This window comes from Pongo abelii, chromosome 16 (genome assembly GCF_028885655.2).
Source record: "Pongo abelii isolate AG06213 chromosome 16, NHGRI_mPonAbe1-v2.0_pri, whole genome shotgun sequence".
NCBI classification, from domain to species: domain Eukaryota; kingdom Metazoa; phylum Chordata; class Mammalia; order Primates; family Hominidae; genus Pongo; species Pongo abelii.
In genome coordinates this window covers 75,219,074-75,237,791 of record NC_072001.2, presented here as the reverse complement: position 1 = coordinate 75,237,791, position 18,718 = coordinate 75,219,074, and the positions used below count along the sequence as shown (strand labels likewise).

General features: G+C 36.2%; 1 protein-coding gene across 16 annotated transcripts in view; it reads left to right on the top strand.

The window, feature by feature from the left end:
- Positions 1 to 18,718, top strand: part of MYO9A (myosin IXA) — a 311,747-nt gene that overhangs the window by 118,040 nt on the left and 174,989 nt on the right. For all 16 annotated transcript variants that reach the window (XM_024232451.3, XM_024232449.3, XM_054532836.2 and 13 more), the window contains 4 exons: positions 1,243 to 1,340; positions 3,671 to 3,797; positions 11,984 to 12,073; positions 16,909 to 17,025. In XM_024232451.3, the coding sequence (XP_024088219.3) occupies positions 1,243 to 1,340; positions 3,671 to 3,797; positions 11,984 to 12,073; positions 16,909 to 17,025 (432 nt within the window). The remainder of the gene's footprint in view (positions 1 to 1,242; positions 1,341 to 3,670; positions 3,798 to 11,983; positions 12,074 to 16,908; positions 17,026 to 18,718) is intronic.

Sequence of the window (18,718 nt, the reverse complement as noted above, 5' to 3'; positions counted from 1 at the left end):
CTACCACTGTTTGACTATTTTAGGAACTGAAATGCAAGGATTACGCTTAAAAAGTAGTATTTTTTAAATCTGGTATTCCACAACAATTGTTTTTTTCTTGAGATGGTGTCATGCTGTGTTGCCCAGGCTGGTCTCAAACTCCTGAGCTCAAGCAATCCTCCTACCTCAGCCTTCCAAGTAGCTGGGATTACAGGCATATGTGACTATTCACAACTATTTTTACTGACTCATCTGATGTGTTTTCTGAGGGTTTTTATACTTTCACATATACTTCTTTCTTTCCTTGTTTGATTACCATGTTGTCTGTTATTTCATTAGGAAATAATTACATATATAAAATATATGAATAATTATATATGTATATATCTAATGTAGATGTAACAGGCTGGGCACAGTGGTGCACGCCTGTAATTCTAGCACTTTGGGAGGCCTAGGTGGGTGGATTGCTTGAGTCCGGGAGTTCAGGACTAGCCTGGGCAATGTGGTGAAACCCTGTCTCTATTAAAAATACAAAAAACTAACCGGTCATGGTAGGACTAGCTGGGTAGTCCCAGTTGCTTGGGAGGCTGAGGTGGGAGAATCACCTGAGCCCGGGAGGTCGAAGCTGCAGTGAGCCAAGATCATGCCACTGTACTCCAGCCTGAGCAACAGGAATGAGACCCTGTCTTAAAAAAAAAAAAAATCTATATAGATCCATATAAATATAGATTAGATAGATGTAACAAACTATATTATGTAAACCTGGGGTTCACTCTTCAACTAAATTATTGCCTCTTCTAAAATTTATTTTTGTGTCACTAATATCTAGTTCAGTGCCTTACATAGGGTAGGCACTTGTTAAATATTTGTTGAATAAATAATACTTACTGGTGGAATTGAGCACCCTTAAATGCTTTGAATTTCTGAAACCCTTTAGAACCACTCAAAATTAAACTTAGTATCAGCACACTTATTAAGTACAGCTAGCTCTTTATCTTAAGTTAACTTTTGAGATCCTAATCTTGGTGATTGTGAAAGGGAGAGCAAAAGTAACTTATTGGTATTTTAATAAGTATGTGTTTAGTTTCCATACCTGTAGTAAGATAAGAGGTCTAATGAATTTGACTAGCTCTTACTATTCTACCAGCTCTAATTTGCATTTATACATACAGATACCTATCCTAAATTACCATATTTCTGAATGGCCCACATTATTTTAAAATATATGATCTTGATTTTTAAACTTTTATTTTAAATAAGCAGGATTGCTTCACGGTGGAAGGAGAAGATTTGAGACATGACTTTGAGCGCCTACAACTTGCCATGGAAATGGTAGGATTTCTTCCCAAGACACGAAGACAGTGAGTTTACTTGTTGTATTTTTATACCTCTAGTAGAGAACACATGATATGTCTTTGAAAGATTTCTGCCGTTGATCTTTTTAAATAGTTTTCTAAGTGGTATTCCTCATCTAGTACCTCATCCATCTCGAGCATTATTTCTAATTCCTTTTTTTGTCATAAATTATTTTGAGAATCTGATGAAAGCTGACACTGTTGTTGTTGTAAAATGTACATCCTTAACAATTTGCATATAAATGCAGGAATTTATGGTGCCCCTGAAGCCTATCCATGGACCTTACTTAAAACTTTTGCTTTGTAACACTATTTTTATAGCTCTTTATTTTTTATATATCAGTGATCTCTAATCTTATTAAATTATGCATACTTATCAGATGCATAGTATTTAATTTTCAGTGTATTTCCTCTGTATAGTTTATATCTGCACTATTCTATTAAGTCTTTTAATTGTAAATCTAAACAAATTAAAAATATAAAAATTTGAGATAAAGATGAGATAAATTATATTTGAAACAAATTATTTAAAATTAGAGACTCAACCTTGGCTCTCACCAGAAAAAAATAGTTACTTAATAACTTTTTTGAAGGGGAGAGTCGTGTTGATGAATATGTCAGATCTGATTATATTAATTTTTTTTTTTTTTTGAGACAGGGTCTTACTCTGTCACCCAGGCTGGAGTGCTCACTGCAGCCTCAACCTCCCCAGGCTCAGATGATCCTCCCACCTCAACTTCCCAAGAAGTTGGGACTGCAGGCTTATACCATCACACTCAGCTAATTTTGTATTTTTTTTGCCGTGTTGCCTATGCTGGTATTGAATTCCTGGGCTCAAGTGATCTGCCTTTCTCGACCTCTCAAAGTGCTAGGATTACCAGCATGAGCCACTGCGCCTGACCTCTGTTGTTAATTTTTAACCTCATGATTGATGACCCTATACTGAGAGTAGGAGAAAATCACCTCTGCTGTTTTCTTGTTTGCTTGCACTTACATCATTGGTATGACTCTTTAATTAGGAGGCTATTTGCTAGAATCTTTTTATGAGAAGTCAATTAAAATCAAATAATACAATATGTAAGTTGGCATACCAACTCAATTGGTGACATAAACTACAGTTCAATGAAAATTAGTGAATTTCTATTAAAAATCATTTTTAAAAGAGGCTCATGAATTTGTGTTTGTCTTTTGACTTCCATTAGTGTTTATGTTTCAGTTGATAGTTTATTCTTTAATCCAGAATAACATTATTAATTATTTTTATAATAGACTTGTGTTTCCTGTGAGTCACGTGAATGATTCAAAGATTGAAAAACTTTAAATTATTTGAAAAATTAGATTTATAAGTTAGATGGTGATTCAGTACCTCTCAAATGTTCCTAAGGTAATATTTCAGGTTCCTAAAGCAATATCTTAGTTTTAGTTGGAATACTTCCTAATTTTAGGAAAACATAGTGTTAAATTTTCATAAGCCAAATTTTGTAAGCCGTATTTATTCTAAGAAAATAACTGCACGTGACACAAAGCTGTATATGTATAAGGAGACTGAAGAAGAGTTTTTCAATGGATTGTTTAGCTGTGTTAAATGCCTCTGAGATGTCAGATAAGTCAATAACATAATATATTGTTCTTAGCTACATGGAGGTCCTTGGTAACCTAAGGTTCCTGAATTAACAGGAGTTGATGGGATATATAGCATAAGTGGAGGGATTAGTTGTTGATTGGAGGGCACATGCTCTTCTGACTCAGGAGGGAAATTTATAATGGAGGGTCCATATGAAGTTGTTTCACAGTAGAGATTAATATACCCCACATGGCTTCATACTTAACACACACACACACACACACACACACACACAAAATTTACCCCAAGTACCATAATATGGTATAGAAAAGCATTTTAACAACATAACTAATAATAAAAAATCGGCTAGGATACTTGATTAAAAAAATACAGATTCAAGGCCTTTCCTTTGGCAATTCTGATTCAGTGTATCTGAAACAGTATAGGAAAAAAGCATTCCTGGCAGGATAAATAGCATTTAGAGAGGCATGGCCTTTTTAAAACACTGTGACAAATTCAGGCAATAGCAGAAGTCCCTTTGAAATGACTATATAAGAAGTGGTATACTTAAGGCCATGAAAAGCATTTTGAACAGTACCTGACATATACATAAACCCTCAGTAAATTTTAGTAATTATTCCCATATTGCTTATTTTCCAAAGGCGAAATACTTCATATTTGTACTGGTTAATTTGCTTAACTAGAATTTTAGAATGAAATGAGCTTTGGGAATGGACACAACTAAGCTATAATTTGTGTTTTATTTTCCCAGGATTTTCTCTCTTCTCTCAGCCATACTGCATTTGGGTAATATCTGTTACAAAAAGAAGACATACCGGGATGACTCCATTGATATCTGTAATCCTGAAGTTCTGCCTATTGTCTCAGAATTATTAGAGGTGAGTGATTACATTTTCAGTTGTCATTTCAAATCTTTGTAACTTTTTATTTTTTATTTTGTGTATTTTGTAGGTGTAAACGGGTTAATGCTTTCTGTTAATAATGCTTTTATTAGGCACTATTTTAAAATAGCATTTCCAAAAGATCGAATTTTTCCTGATACCTGCCTCAGTTTGCTATTGAGTGTGGCAGAATCCTTATAAAATTTGTGTTTTCTTCTCTGCCTCCACTTGCTCCAGACATCCATAGTCCCTAAATTTGCTGGATAGGATGAATGTTTCCACACTAGACTGTGTAATATTCTGGGACTATGCTAATTTTTCTCTTTTCATATTTGAGATTTCTTCTCATACTAAGATTTTGGTTAGATTATTTTGTTTCAAGATGGGGGTATTTGGGTGGGTGGAGAAAAAAGGATACTACTTTTTTTTTTTCCTTATGGGTTGAATAGGACATAAAGGTTCTCATCTCCTACCATGCTTCTTCTTACACCAAGGGCCTTTATTACCTGATTCTTTCTTCCTGGAGTGATGATTTATCATGTTTTCTTAGCTAGCTTCTCTCTTGCCTACCCCTTCTCATCTTGCCAGATTTATCCCATCAGATGGGGTGTCATTTCTTATAGGTCCTATCATCTGGCATAGCAAGGAAATATATGTGTGTATATACTAACCTGTGTATATACATGTATCTATACATATTTTAATATGTAATCATCTGTATCTATATAAAGGTAAACATGAGTTCATGATAATGTCTCCAGCTGTAATCCATTCCCCACGTGGATCATTCTAGCCTTCTTCCCTTGCTTATCTGTGAACTCCCGCTTCAACAATGAGAAAGCTGTCTTCTGTCCCTTCCATCCATTTACTTATTTAATTCCAGTATACGTGTATAGTGGTATCAAAATTGTTAACCTGTACCCCTCTGGGAAATGACTTTTTCAACTAGAATACAGTACTTATGAGCAATCCCTTCTGCCTTTAATCCTGCAGACTTCACTCATTTCCAAAATTACTTAGAACAGCACCTTTTCCTTCCACCCCATTTGTTGAGGTTTCATATATTTGTCTTGCATGCTGTTTTCTTGTCATGGTCTACATTCCTTCGTGGAATCCCCCGATCTCTTAAATAATTTTTAATATTTGCATACATTAAGTTCCACTCTTCATGCTATTTGGTTTTTGACAGATGCAAGAAGTCATGTGTCCACTATTATAGTATCATACAGAATAGTTTCACTGCCGTAAAAATCCCCTGTGCTTTACCTGTTCAGTCCCTCCCCCTAAACTGCTGGCAACCACTGAGCTTTTTACTAGATATATAGATTTGCACTTTCCAGGATGTAATATAATTGAATCATGCAATATGTAGATTTTTCAGACTGATTTGTTTTACTTAGTAATACGCACTTAAGATTTATTTATGTCTGGAGGCTCATGCCTGCAATCCCAGCACGTTGAGAGGCTGAGGCAAGTGAGTTGCTTGAACCCTAGGAGTTCAAGACCAGCCTGGGCAACATAGGGAGACCCCGTCTCTACTAAAAACAACAACAACAACAAAAAACACAAAGATTAGCTGGGCGTGGTGACATGTACCTGTAGTCCCAGCTGCTTGGTAAGCTGAGGTGGGAGGCTTGAACCCCAGAGGCAGAGGTTGCAGTGAGCTTAGATCGTGCCACTACACTCCAGCCTGGGTAACAGAGCGAGACCCTGTCTCTAGAAACAAAAAAAAGATTCATTCATATCTTTCTGTGACTTGATAGCTCATTTCTGTTTATCATGGGATAATATTCCATTATATAGATGTGCTATAGTTTATTCATTATCTGTTGAAGAACATTTTGGTTGTTTTCAGTTTTTGACAATTATGAATAGCTTGCTTTTTAAAAAAATATTATTCATCTTCCAAATCTTGGTTCATAGGCCACTTCATGTGGTTTAACCTTAAGTGGTCTAAACTGACTCCCTAAATACAGAGCATTTGTTTCTACGTAGCATAATTTAGTTTTAGAGCATAAAGTTAATTATTAGTTTGTGTCTGTTGTAAGGCTGCAGTGCTCTTTGAGAGCAATAGATACCTCTTTCTTATTTATCTAACCATGCAGCATTTATTTTTTCTGTATGTGATTGGGCATTGCTTATTAACTTCAGTGGAATGATAACCTGGCAGAGGAAGAGGCAGGGGAAGGGAGTACCTTGAATTGGAACTAGACTTACTGGAAAGAAGTTCTACCAGGAGTTGGAGTGTGGCATCTGAAGGTTGTGATTTTGAAGATCATAAAGGCCGGAGAACAGACGGCATTTTAGTCAGGTATTTCAGGTGATATTTTAGTCAAGCATTTGGTATTGTGACAGGGCATTGTGGCTAATGGTCTTACTTGTAAGTCTACGCAGTTCAGCAGAAACCAGGGCTTCTGTTTCTAGTGCATCATTTCTTCTTTGGTAAGAGACTGATAAGAACAATTCAGGCAACTCAAAGAGGAACTCAGGTATAGGTTTAAAAAAAAAAGAGAGAAATCTAATTCTGAGAATTGGGCAAACCAGTATCAAAGACAATGGCAAATGGCAAATATGATTTGACAGAAAATCTTACTTTTGAACCCCGGCTTCTTAAATTTCTTCTTGTGTATAGTTTGGATTGGTTCTAGGGCTGAGGTTTAGTATTAAGTAGAAAGAAAATAGCTGCAAAGTTCAGGAACTAAAGAAGATACCTATCCCATCTTTAGTTAGTACTTAGAAATTATTTTAGAAAATGATTGCCTCTAGTTGGTTAAGACTGATAATAATAATTGCAATCTTAAGGCTTTGGTTGAGATAGAGTACAAAGATAAGCACATTGACTGGTTTATTTAACATTCAGACTCTTTAGTTGTGATTTAATTTAATTCCCCTCCTTCCCATGGTGATTTAATTCAGTGCTAAATATAGAATAGAAGAACAAATATTTTTAAAGTAGTGGTTTAACTTTATTTATTTACTTTTCAGTTATTTTTTTGTAGTTACCTGAGGCAATAAGGAATGTTTTGAGCCTTTACTAACGCCTATTTGGCATGGATACTTGTGAAAATTATTGAAAGGTGAACAGGTTCCAATTGATAAATTGTGGGTAATTGTGGAAGATGTTTTAGTTGTGAGATATTAGAACTATCATCATTACCAAAAACTGTTGAATTTTTATCAGGTTTATGTATTTTGAGTATATTTTAACATCTGTTGAAACAATATAAAGAATAGGGGTTTTTTTGTTGTTTTTTTGAGATGGAGTTTTGCTGTTGTTGCCCAGGCTGGAGTGCAGTGGTGCAGTCTCGGCTCAGTGCAACCTCTGCCTCCCGGGTCCAAGCCATTCTCTTGCCTCAGCCTCCCAGGTAGCTGAGATTACAGGTATGCGCCACCATGCCCGGCTAATTTTGTATTTTTAGTAAAGATGGGGTTTCACCATGTTGGTCAGGCTGGTCTCGAACTCCTGACCTCAGGTGATCCACCCACCTTGGCCTCCCAAAGTGTTGGGATTACAGGTGTGAGCCACTGTGCCCGGCCAAGAATAGATTTTTAATTACATATCAGATTTTTAATTAGGTAAATATGAGAAACTTTGTAGAATGGATATTGAACCCATTGCTACTTGTTCTGTATTAATGGTTTTTGAATATTCTAAAAGTAATATATTCAAGAATTTTTAGAAAATTATAGAGGAGCTGATTAAAAAATCATGAATTGGGTAATATTTTATTTAGGATCCTTACCAAATATGATATGCAAGATTAGTATGTTTTGGGGTTGTGTGGGTATGCATAGATCTATGTATAATCTTTGTCAGGTTTTTGTGCTAGTTAAAGAGAACTCATGAAATGAGTTGACAGTTTTTGTACCCTTGTTCCTTTTTCTGCAGTTAGAAGGATCATTAGCAGAGAATAATATGTTCCTCAAGGGTTTGAGAGAGGTCAACCTTATGAGCAACTGTATTTGATGTCTTTTTATTTGTTCCTTTTTAACTAATTTTTTAGGATTTTCAAATCTGGCTTGAGTTATTTGGATGATCTGTGTTTTTCTAAAAATGATGTATTGGATATTTACAATTTGTTGCTTTTGAGTTCTTATTTTTTTTTTTTTTTGAGATGGAGTCTTGCTCTGTCGCCCAGGCTGGAGTGCAGTGGCACAATCTCGGCTCACTGCAAGCTCCGCCTCCCGGGTTCATGCCACTCTCCTGCCTCAGCTTCCCGAATAGTTGGGACTACAGGCGCCCACCACCACGTCCGGCTAATTTTTTTTTTTTTTTGTATTTTTAGTAGAGACGGGGGTTTCACCGTGTTAGCCAGGATGGTCTCGATCTCCTGACGTTGTGATCCTCCCGTCTCAGCCTCCCAAAGTGCTGGGGTTACAGGCGTGGGCCACCGCGCCCGGCCTGCTTTTGAGTTCTTTGTAAACAGTCTGTTAATTTCACTCTTGAAAATTTTTCTCGGCCGGGCGCGGTGGCTCACGCCTTTAATCCCAGCACTTTGGGAGGCCGAGATGGGCGGATCACAAGGTCAGGAGATCGAGACCATCCTGGCTAACACGGTGAAACCCCGTCTCTACTAAAAATACAAAAATTAGCCGGGTGTGGTGGCAGGCACCTGTAGTCCCAGCTACGCGGGAGGCTGAGGCAGGAGAATGGCGTGAACCTGGGAGGCGGAGCTTGCAGTGAGCGGAGATCGAGCCACTGCACTCCAGCCTGGGCGACAGAGCGAAACTCCGTCTCAAAAAAAAAAAAAAAAAAAAATTTTCTCTATGGTATTAGCTGTTTATGTTTCTTAGTTTTTTCTTTTGCTTTGTGTGAGATTTGTCTTTTATGTTTTCTTTTTTTGAGACGGAATTGTGCTCTTGTTGCCCAGGCTAGAGTGCAATGAATGGTGCAATCTCGGCTCACCGCAATCTCTGCCTCCCAGGTTCAAGCGATTCTCCTGCCTCAGCCTCCCGAGTCGCTAGGATTACAGGCATACACCACCACACCCGGCTAATTTTGTATTTTTAGTAGAGACGGGGTTTCTCCATATTGGTCAGGCCGGTCTCGAACTCCTGACTTAAGGTGATCCTCCCGCCTCGGCCTCCCAAAGTGCTAGGATTACAGGCATGAGCCACTGCGCCCAGCCATCTTTCATGTTTTCAAAGAGTTGGCTTTTAGATTGATCAGTTCTAACATTTTACTTGTTACATATTAATTTGTTTTAGGATATTTTCTTCCTTTTTTCCTTGTTATGAAATGTTGCCAGCACACAATATTATATAGAAAACAATATAATCAACCCTTACTCACAGCCCCACTCAAGTAATAAAATATTGCATATAATTGAAGCCCACTGTGTACCCTTGTACCCTGTCTCCACCAGAGGTAACCACTGTTATGAATTTGGTGCTCATCATTCCTATTCTTGTTTCTATATTTTCAGTATAGATAGATGTTTTTTATAAAGAATACATAGTTTTGCATGTTTTCAGTCTTTTATTATATAAATGTTACACTGTATGTATTATTCTGAAACTTGGCTTTTTTTCATTCCATAGTATGTTTTTGAGATCTTTCAATGCTGATTTCTATATTCTATATTCTTCTTTTTTGTTGTTGTATAAGAGTCCATGGTATGAGGCTGGGCACGATGGCCCACACCTGTAATCCCAGCACTTTGGGAGGCCAAGGCAGGTGGATTGCTTGAGTTTAGGAGTTCAAGACCCGCCTGGGCAACATGATGAAACCCCATCTCTAATCCCAGCTACTCGGGAGGCTGAGGTAGAAGAATTGCTTGAACCTGGGAGGTGGAGGTTGCGGTGAGCCAGGATTGTGCCATTGCACCCCAGCCTGGGTAACAAAAGAAAAACTCTGTCTTAAAAAAAAAAAAAAAATTAGCTGGTCGTGGTGGCATGTGCCTGTAGCCCCAGGCTGAAATGCAGTGGCACGATCGTGGCTCACTGTAGCTTTGATCTCCTGGGCTCAAACAATCTTCCCGCCTCAACCTCCTGAGTACTTGTGAGTTCAGGCACATTAAATTTTATTTTTAGTAGAGAGGAGGTCTTGCTGTGTTGTCCAACCTGGTCTTTAACTCCTGAGCTCAAGCACTCCTACTGCCTTGGGATTATAGGTGTGAGCCACCTCACCCAGCCAATATTTACTTTTAATAATTGCAGCAATATACCTCACAATATAGCTTTGGATTTTATTACATTTTTTTTCTTAGCTTTGTTAGTTTTGTCATTTTTGTGTAATCTGGTATTGTTTTTGTTCCTTAATGTATTTTAAATAAATCTAAAAGGTTGAGGCCTTTTATTTAAATTTGGTTGTTGATTTTTGGCTTTACTGCATTTTGTGAACTTAATATGCCTCAAATTATTTCCAGTTTTTGGAATTTGAGAGTTCATCAGTGAATGCTCTGAAAGGTGTTATATTTGCTAGATAATATTTATCCATTCAATATGGTTCAAAGTTGTTCTTTAAAAGATTATTGATCTATCATACGTTGTTGGTGGCAGGGTAATGCCTCTTCCTATCATTTTATAACTCAATCTCCTCCTTATAATCTATTTTTTTTTTTTTTTTGAGATGGAATCTGACTCTGTCTCCTAGGCTGGAGTGCGGTGGCATGGTCTTGGCTCACTGCAACCTCTGCCTCCCGGTTTCAAGTGATTCTCCTGCCTCAGCCACCCGAGTAGCTATGATTACAGGTGTGCACCACCACGTCTGGCTAATTTTTGTATTTTTGGTCAAGACAGGGTTTCCCATGTTGGCCAGGCTGTTCTTGAACTCCTGACCTCAAGTGATCCACCCATCTTGGCCTCCTAATGTGCTGGGAGTACAGTCGTGAGCTACCACTCACAGCTGTTATAATCTAATATTTTTTACCTGATAAATTTTTATATTGCCTACATTTATGAATGTTATGTTTTTATTATGTATGGATACTTTTATAAAATGTCCTTGTTTTACCACTTCATGCCCCTCATCATGACAAAATTCTAAGGTCTGGTAACATTAAGTATAGTCAAGGTTTGGAAGAAATAAGAACTCTCAGTGCTACTGCTGAGAGAGCATATTGGTAAGAATTATATATAGGAGTTTGGTAGTATTCTCTAAAGCTGAAAATATGTATGCTCTACCCTTCTACTTATAGGTTTGTTCTTCACAGAAACTTTTGAACTCATGTGCAACAATATTCATTGTAGTTTATTTTCTAATCATACAAAATTGTAAATAGTGTAAATGCCTACAAAGAGGTGAATGGATTACACACTGTGATATATTTATATGCTGCAACGGTATATAGCAGTTAAAATGAATAAGGTTGATTTAAATTATCAACATGGTGTGTGCCTGTAGTCCCAGCTGCTTGGGAGGCTGAAGCGGGAGGATTGCTTGAGTCTGGGCAGTCGAGGCTGCACTGAATCGAGATCGCACCACTGCACTGCAGCCTGAATGGCAGAGTGAAACTCTGTCTCAAAAAATAATAATAATAAAAAATTATCCACATAGTTAGATCTGAAAAACATATGGGCAATATGATACTTTATAGATAAACATTAAATTCATTTGACAGTATAGCATACTGTTTATGAATATATTTAATACATGTAAAAGTGTAGAAACATTAACTGAAATGATAACATGAAATTCATGATAGTATTTGCCTCTGGGGAGAGAGTGAGAACAAAGGAAGTGTCAACTTTATCTTAAAAGTTTATCATTCATGAATAAGAAGAAATATCTGAAACATAAGTATATTTTGGAATATTCCTAGAATTCAAGATTCATGAAGAAGAAATATCTGAAACATAAATAAATATCCTTTGGAATATTTCTGGAATTCAAGAAGTGCTGTCACTTTTTAGTCCTTGCCTCCAGCTTGTGGGATTATGGTTGATCATCTTAAAATGTTTTTTGTACTATTCTATATTTTCTGTATTCTGCACAATGAAACATGTTTCTCTGTTATGATCAGAAAGCAAACTTTAACTTGAAAAAACTCATTTGTCTTTTGAGTGGGACACTTAAATTCCATTTTGGCCAGTATTAAAATTGCCCAGTGTATTGACTTTTTTCTCTGCTGTATAATTGCTAATCTCATTAAGCTTTTCCTCCTCTATTTGGCTTTTTCAAAAGATAATTCAACCCATTGTCATAAATCTTACATAACTGAGTTTACTTTTCTGTTTTATAGGTTAAAGAAGAGATGCTATTTGAAGCATTAGTTACAAGGAAGACGGTGACAGTGGGAGAAAAGCTTATTTTGCCATACAAGTTGGCAGAGGTATGATGGATTTTCTTTGAAATGAAAGCATTCTGGACATTGTTAGAAGTTTAGGTTTGAAGTTTGGTTTTTCTCTTAACAGCATTAAAATGACAATGGCAAAAAGTTTTGATTGAAATATTTTCTAGGCCTTTAAATTTGATTGTGAATTTTCCATTGATTTAGAAACTTAAATTTGAATGTGATTGTGAGAAATAGGCTTGCATTTTTCTCCAAGGATCTTAACCTCTTCATCATTTCCAATTTTCATATTACTAATGTGGGGTAGATACATGGTAGGTAGAATTATAAATGAGCAGTATTTGACCCAATTAATTATTCTTCTTGAGACAGTTTCGTCTAGCACATCATACTTTTTTGGTTAACTTTTTCATTGTTGGCTACTTGTTTGCAGTTCTTTCTGCTTGTCTTTTCTTTTTTCTTTATCTCTAAAAGGTAGAGTACCCTAGGACACAGTCTGTTTCTTCTTCTCTATATTCTTCATTGAGGTTATCTTACCCAGTCCCATCACTTTAAATATCATCTGTATACTGAGGCTCCTAGGGATACTTGTTGCTACTATTATACCACTCAAATCTATAGGGGTAGGAAAATTATTGAAAAGCCGCTACTTTATGGAGTAATTTTATGAAAGTGATGACAAGTCAAATTATTATAATTATAAAAATTGGACAGGAATATGAAATTAGAAGATTAGAAAACAGAGGTGAGGAAATTGTGATTGAATTCTAGAGAATGTTTTTTAAGCTTAACATTGATCCATTTATCTCACCTTCTGTGTCTCCAAGTCCACATTTCTTCTTATGTCATATTATAGTCTTCCACTGTGAGAGCTTCTTTCTAAATGATAAGAAAGCCAAATCTTTAAGAGTTTTATATTTCTTTTATATAAAATAAAGATTCATTGCTTTTTACATTTTCTTTCACTACCTTTTTCTTCTTTTAAAAAATTTAACTTTTAAGTTCAGGGGTATAGTGCAGGTTTGTTATATAGGTAAACTTGTGTCATGGGGGTTTGTTGTAGAGATTGTTTTGTCACCCAGGTATTAAGCCTACTACCCGTTAGTTACTTTTCCTGATCCTCTCCCTCCTCCCATTCCCTGTCACCCCCTTTATGTCTCCGTGTGTTCTCATCATTTAGTTTCCACTTAGAAGTGAGAACATGCTGTGTTTGGTTTTCTGTTCCTGCGTTAGTTTGCAATGGATAATGGCCTCCAGCTTCATCCAAATTCCTGCAAAGGATGTGGTTTTCTTCTTATTTATGCTGCATTGTATTCCACGGTGTATAAGTACCACATTTATTTATCCAGTGTGTCACTGATGAGCATTTAGGTTGATTCCATGTCTTTGCTATTGTGAATAGTGCTGCAGTGAGCATATACATGGATGTGTCTTTATGATAGAATGATTTCTTTTACTTTGGATATATGCCCAGTAATTGGGTTACTGGGTTGAATAGTAGTTTTGCTTTTAGGTCCTTGAGGAATTGCCACACTGTCTTCCCCAATGGTTGAATTAATTGACATTCCCTCCAACAGCGTATAAATGTTTCTTTTTATCCGCAACCTCACCAGCATCTGTCGTTTTTTTGACTTTTTAACAATAGCCATTGTGACGCGCCTGAGATGGTATCTCATTGTGGTTTTGATTTGTGTTTGTCTAATGACCACACCACCTTTTTCATTACAAAATTTTTTTTAGTATTTATTTTCATTTTTAACTTTGAATGTAACCTTCTGAGATTATTTTGTATTCCCTGCTTTTTTTTGGTTTATATTTGTTTGGTGTATTTATTTCTTTTTTTTGAGACGAGTCTCGCACTGTTACCCGGGCTGGAGTGCAGTGGTGCGATCTCGCTCACTGCAACCTCTGCCTCTCGGGTTCAAGTGATTCTCCTGCTTCAGCCTCCCGAGTAGCTGGGATTACAGGCGCCCGCCACCATGCCCAGCTAATTTTTGTATTTTCAGTAGAGACGGGGTTTCACCATGTTGGTTCAGGCTGGTCTCGAACTCCTGACCTTGCGATCGCCTGCCTTGGCCTTCCAAAGTTCTGGGATTCCAGGCGTGAGCCACCACGCCCGGTTGTTATTTCTTTAATAAATATATAAAAACTCTCTTTTTGTGCCTAGAAATGTGCAAAGCATTAGGGGTACTATGGGGAACAGTACTAAACAGTTTTAGTATTTTATCTGAAGGGTAATGCAAAGCTCTTAAAGTGTTTTAAGAAAAAAAAAAAAATCTTAATTTTTTTTTTTTTTTTAAAAGGAGCACTCTGGCAGATGTGTTTAGAATCATTTGGAGGAATGTATTAGTTTTTTACAGCTATGTAAGCAACTTAGCAACTTAATATAATACAGACTTAATATCTTGACCGTTTCCATGGGTCATAAGTCTGGGATGATCTCCCTTTGATGAAAAAATAAACTGGTTTGGGTTTTTATATCTTTAAAATCCTTTCATTTTTATCATGTAACATCAGGTTCATATGGGAGTGAAATCCATCGTATTTACAGTTCTGCCTACACTTATGAGGAGGGAATTATATAGAACTTGTACCCCCAGGGACTCTTGTGGGCTATCTTGGGTTTTGGTCAAACACAGAAGGCAGGAGTGGATGTAGAGAGATGAGTTCAGAGGCTGCGGTAGTGAGAATGATATTTGCTTTGTAGAATGGTGACATATTGATAGGGAGAAATGTATGGACTTAAAAAGAAAAAAATTTGATTAAATCAACAGGACCGAGTAATGACTTGAATAATGGGAAGCAAGGCAAACAAAGGAGGTGTCAAGGATGAGTCTTACATTTCTGGTTTACACAGCTGTAAGAATATTGGTACCCTTCAATGACATAGGAAACACTAAATGAGATCTTGTTTGGGTGGGAAAATATTACTTGATATTTGGGTTTATTGAGGTTAAGCTATGAAAGACAGACATGCATTTCAGAGAAAAGGGCTGAAAGTATAAAATTTGGAGTTACAAAGTAAACAAATAGGTATCATATTGGCCTACCTGGATTCTATGACTATGGTATTTTATAAAAATGGTACATTATGTAAACCATAAATACTGTAGTTAGACTTTAGTTTTTATCTTTGTCTGAAGGTCTTTTAACTAAAAAATTCAACCCATTCATAAAATTTATTGTGATAATGTTTATATGCTTATTCTATGTCTTACATTTGTTGATTTAGTTTTAAAATATTGTACTTTTCCTGAATTTTATCAGATTATCTTCATTTTTCTTTTCTTTCTGGGGAAAAAATACAGTGGTATTCTGTTATATTTTCGTTCTGCCATTGGTTTTCTTGATAGTTGGTTCACCTTATGCCCAGATTCCACATCCAAGGATTCAACCATTTGCAGATTAAAAATATTCTAAAACTCCACAACAATAAAAAATAATACAGGTTTCTAGTGTTGAAGATAGAGAATTTGGTACCAGTCTTCTTTCTGCTATGTAGGCAGTTATTTTTTGGTCTAGGAACTTGAAGCTTTTTTTTTCCTTCAATATTCAGAAATTAATTCATCACCTATGTGGTAGGTTGTAGTATTACCTTCTTTTTACAGATGTATAACCAGTAGCCCAAGAGGTTAAGTAACTTAGTCATTCATGATTATGCAGCTAGAATAAGTAGAAAAACTGGAATTGGAAGATAGTCTAGTTCTTAATTATTACTATTTTCTTCGTACTTCAAAACAGAGTTATAAATATATACCTGAATATACAAGTTTCAGAATAAGCCCCTAGATAATAAATATGTAAATTACTAGGATTTATATTCTTCTAAGTGCTAAGACTCAATTCGGTAAGACATGTGCCATACCCTACTCCCTTTTTTTTTTTTTTTTTTTGTAAATTTATGCTTTATAAATGGTGAAATTCTTTGTTTTTTAAGAACAATTTCAGACTTACAGGAAAGTAGAGCAGATAGTATAGAGAATTTTCATAAACTTGGAAAGCTTAGAGTGAGGAAAAAATAAATTTTGTAACTACATAATGAGGGAATTGTTTCTGTCTTTGAGGATGGAGTAATTCCAGAAGTTTCTATGGGTGATAAGCTGAAGACAACTACCAATGTAATTGTGGTTGTATTAGTGTATGTTTTAAGAGGGTGATTAGGATTCCACAGAAATTAATGGCTTTTTCCTAACAGATTTATTCCTCTGCCTAGAATACTCTTACCTACTTTAACTGGCAAAGTCATTTGTTTGTAAACTTCCAATTATACCTTCTTTCCTCGGGGGAATATATATCCCAATTTTTAATAAACATGTTTTGAACTGAGTGACCTACATTTTGTTTCTCTTATCTTTAATTGCAGTTTTAACCAAGATTCTCTGAGTGGGACTAATTGAATGAGTACATGTGGAAAACTTCAATTGGCTGGGTGCGGTGGCTCACGCCTGTAATCCCAGCACTTTGGGAGGCTGAGACGGGTGAATCACCTGAGGTCAGGAATTTGAGACCAACCTGACCAACATGGAGAAACCCCGTTTCTACTAAAAATACAAAATTAGCCAGGCGTGGTGGTGCATGCCTGTAATCCCAGCTACTTGGGAAGCTGAGGCAGTAGAATCACTTGAACCCAGGAGACGGAGGCTGCCGTGAGCCGAGATTGCGCCATTGCATTCCAGCCTGGTCAATGAGAGCCAAACTCTCAAAAACAAACAAACAAAAAACTTCAGTTATAGATTTTTTATTTTGAGAGAAAAATTAGTTTCTAATTCAGGATAGTAAGTTTCTTTCTTGAATGGGAGCAAAAAACTTTGTCATAGTATATTAATCATATCATTGTCAATTCTACATGCACTTGTAATCCTTTTGTTTTTCAGGCTGTGACAGTGAGGAACTCCATGGCTAAGTCTCTATATAGTGCCCTGTTTGACTGGATAGTTTTTCGAATTAATCATGCACTTCTGAATAGTAAAGATTTAGAGCATAATACCAAGGTAATGATATATTGGATTATAATATGTTTTTCCCTGAAAGCTATTTTAATAAACTGGTTAATACATGAAATTTAAAAACACAGAATTTTATAGAGTAATAAGTAAGAAATTGCTTTTATTTGTTATTTATTACCCTGTTCAGAAGAATTGTTCTGTGTGTCTTTCCAGACCTTTTTTATTATGTGTTTTTACCTCCCAAACGTGTATATTCAGAGTTGCTTTTAAAAATGTAAATAGAATCATGCTCTCTGTATTCTTTCAAACATAAATAGATGTACTTTTTTTACCTAGAATCTCTTGAAATATTTTGTCTCATTATATATCTGGACCTGGCTATTTAAAAAAAGTTATATAGTAAGATGTGTACCATAAATCCATCCATTAAAAATAGATTTTATGTTATAAACAATGCTGTAACAAATATTCTTTTACTTACCTGTGTATACATTTCTCTAGGATAAAATTATCAAAGTGGGATTGCTGTTTTTTTGAGATGGTGTCTTGCTCTCACCCAGGCTGGAGTGCAGTGGCATGATCTCGCTACAACCTCCGGTTCAAGAGATTCTCCTGCCTCAGCCTCCTGAGTAGCTGGGATTATGGGTGCCCACCACCACACCCAGCTCATTTTTGTATTTTTAGTAGAGACAGGGTCTCACTGTGTTGGCCAGGCTGGTCTTGAACTCTTGACCTCAGGTGATTCATCTGCTTTGGTCTCCCAAAATGCTGCGATTATAGGCATGAGCCACCGTGCCCTGCCGATTGCTGAGTTTAAGGATAGATACATTTTAAAAATTTGACACTTTACAAAAAAGACTGTACATTTCCAGCAGCAGTGTGTGAAAGCACCTGATCCCCTACACCTTTACCCACATTGGATGTTATCAGTATTTACATCTCCTAATCTGATAAGGGGAATGGTTTCATTTTATTGCATTATTTTTAATGATAGATAAAAGTTCAGCATCACCTCATGTTTTCTCTATTTTATTTCTTCTCTGTATTTTTAAAATATCTTTGTGTTATTTTTGTTTTTTGTTTTGTCTTTTTGATACTCGTTTTTATTTTTACTTTATTTTTAATTTAATTTATTCTTGAGACAGTGTCTCACTCTTTTTGCCCAAGCTGGAGTACAATGGTATGATCTTGGCTCATTGCAACCTCCGTCTCCTGGGTTCAAGTGATTCTCCTGCCTCAGCCTCCCAAGTACCTGGGATTACAGGCACGTGCCACAATGCCTGGCTAATTTTCGTATTTTTGGTCGAGACGGGTTTCACCGTGTTGGCCAGGCTGGTCTCGAACACCTGACCTCAAGTGACCTGCCCTCCTTGGCCTCCCAAAGTGCTGGGATTACAGGCGTGAGCCACCATGCCTGGCCTACTCCTTTTTAGAAGGCATTTATTGTGGATATTTGTGGAGGCCTATAGTTTGATATATATTGCAATTATTTTCTCTCTTATTTACTTTTTAGATTTATTTATACTATCTGTTTTTCTGATTTTATCTTGTAATTTTTTTGCAGTTAATTCTGTCATTTTTGTTGTTTTTAGTTTTGCATTTTGTGTATGTATTTTACTTACAGAGGAAGACCTCTTCTAGCCCAAGATTATAAAATATTTATTCTTATATTTTTATAATTATAATTTTTTTATGTTTAGACTTTTTCTAACTATATTTTTAATATGGCAGATTATAG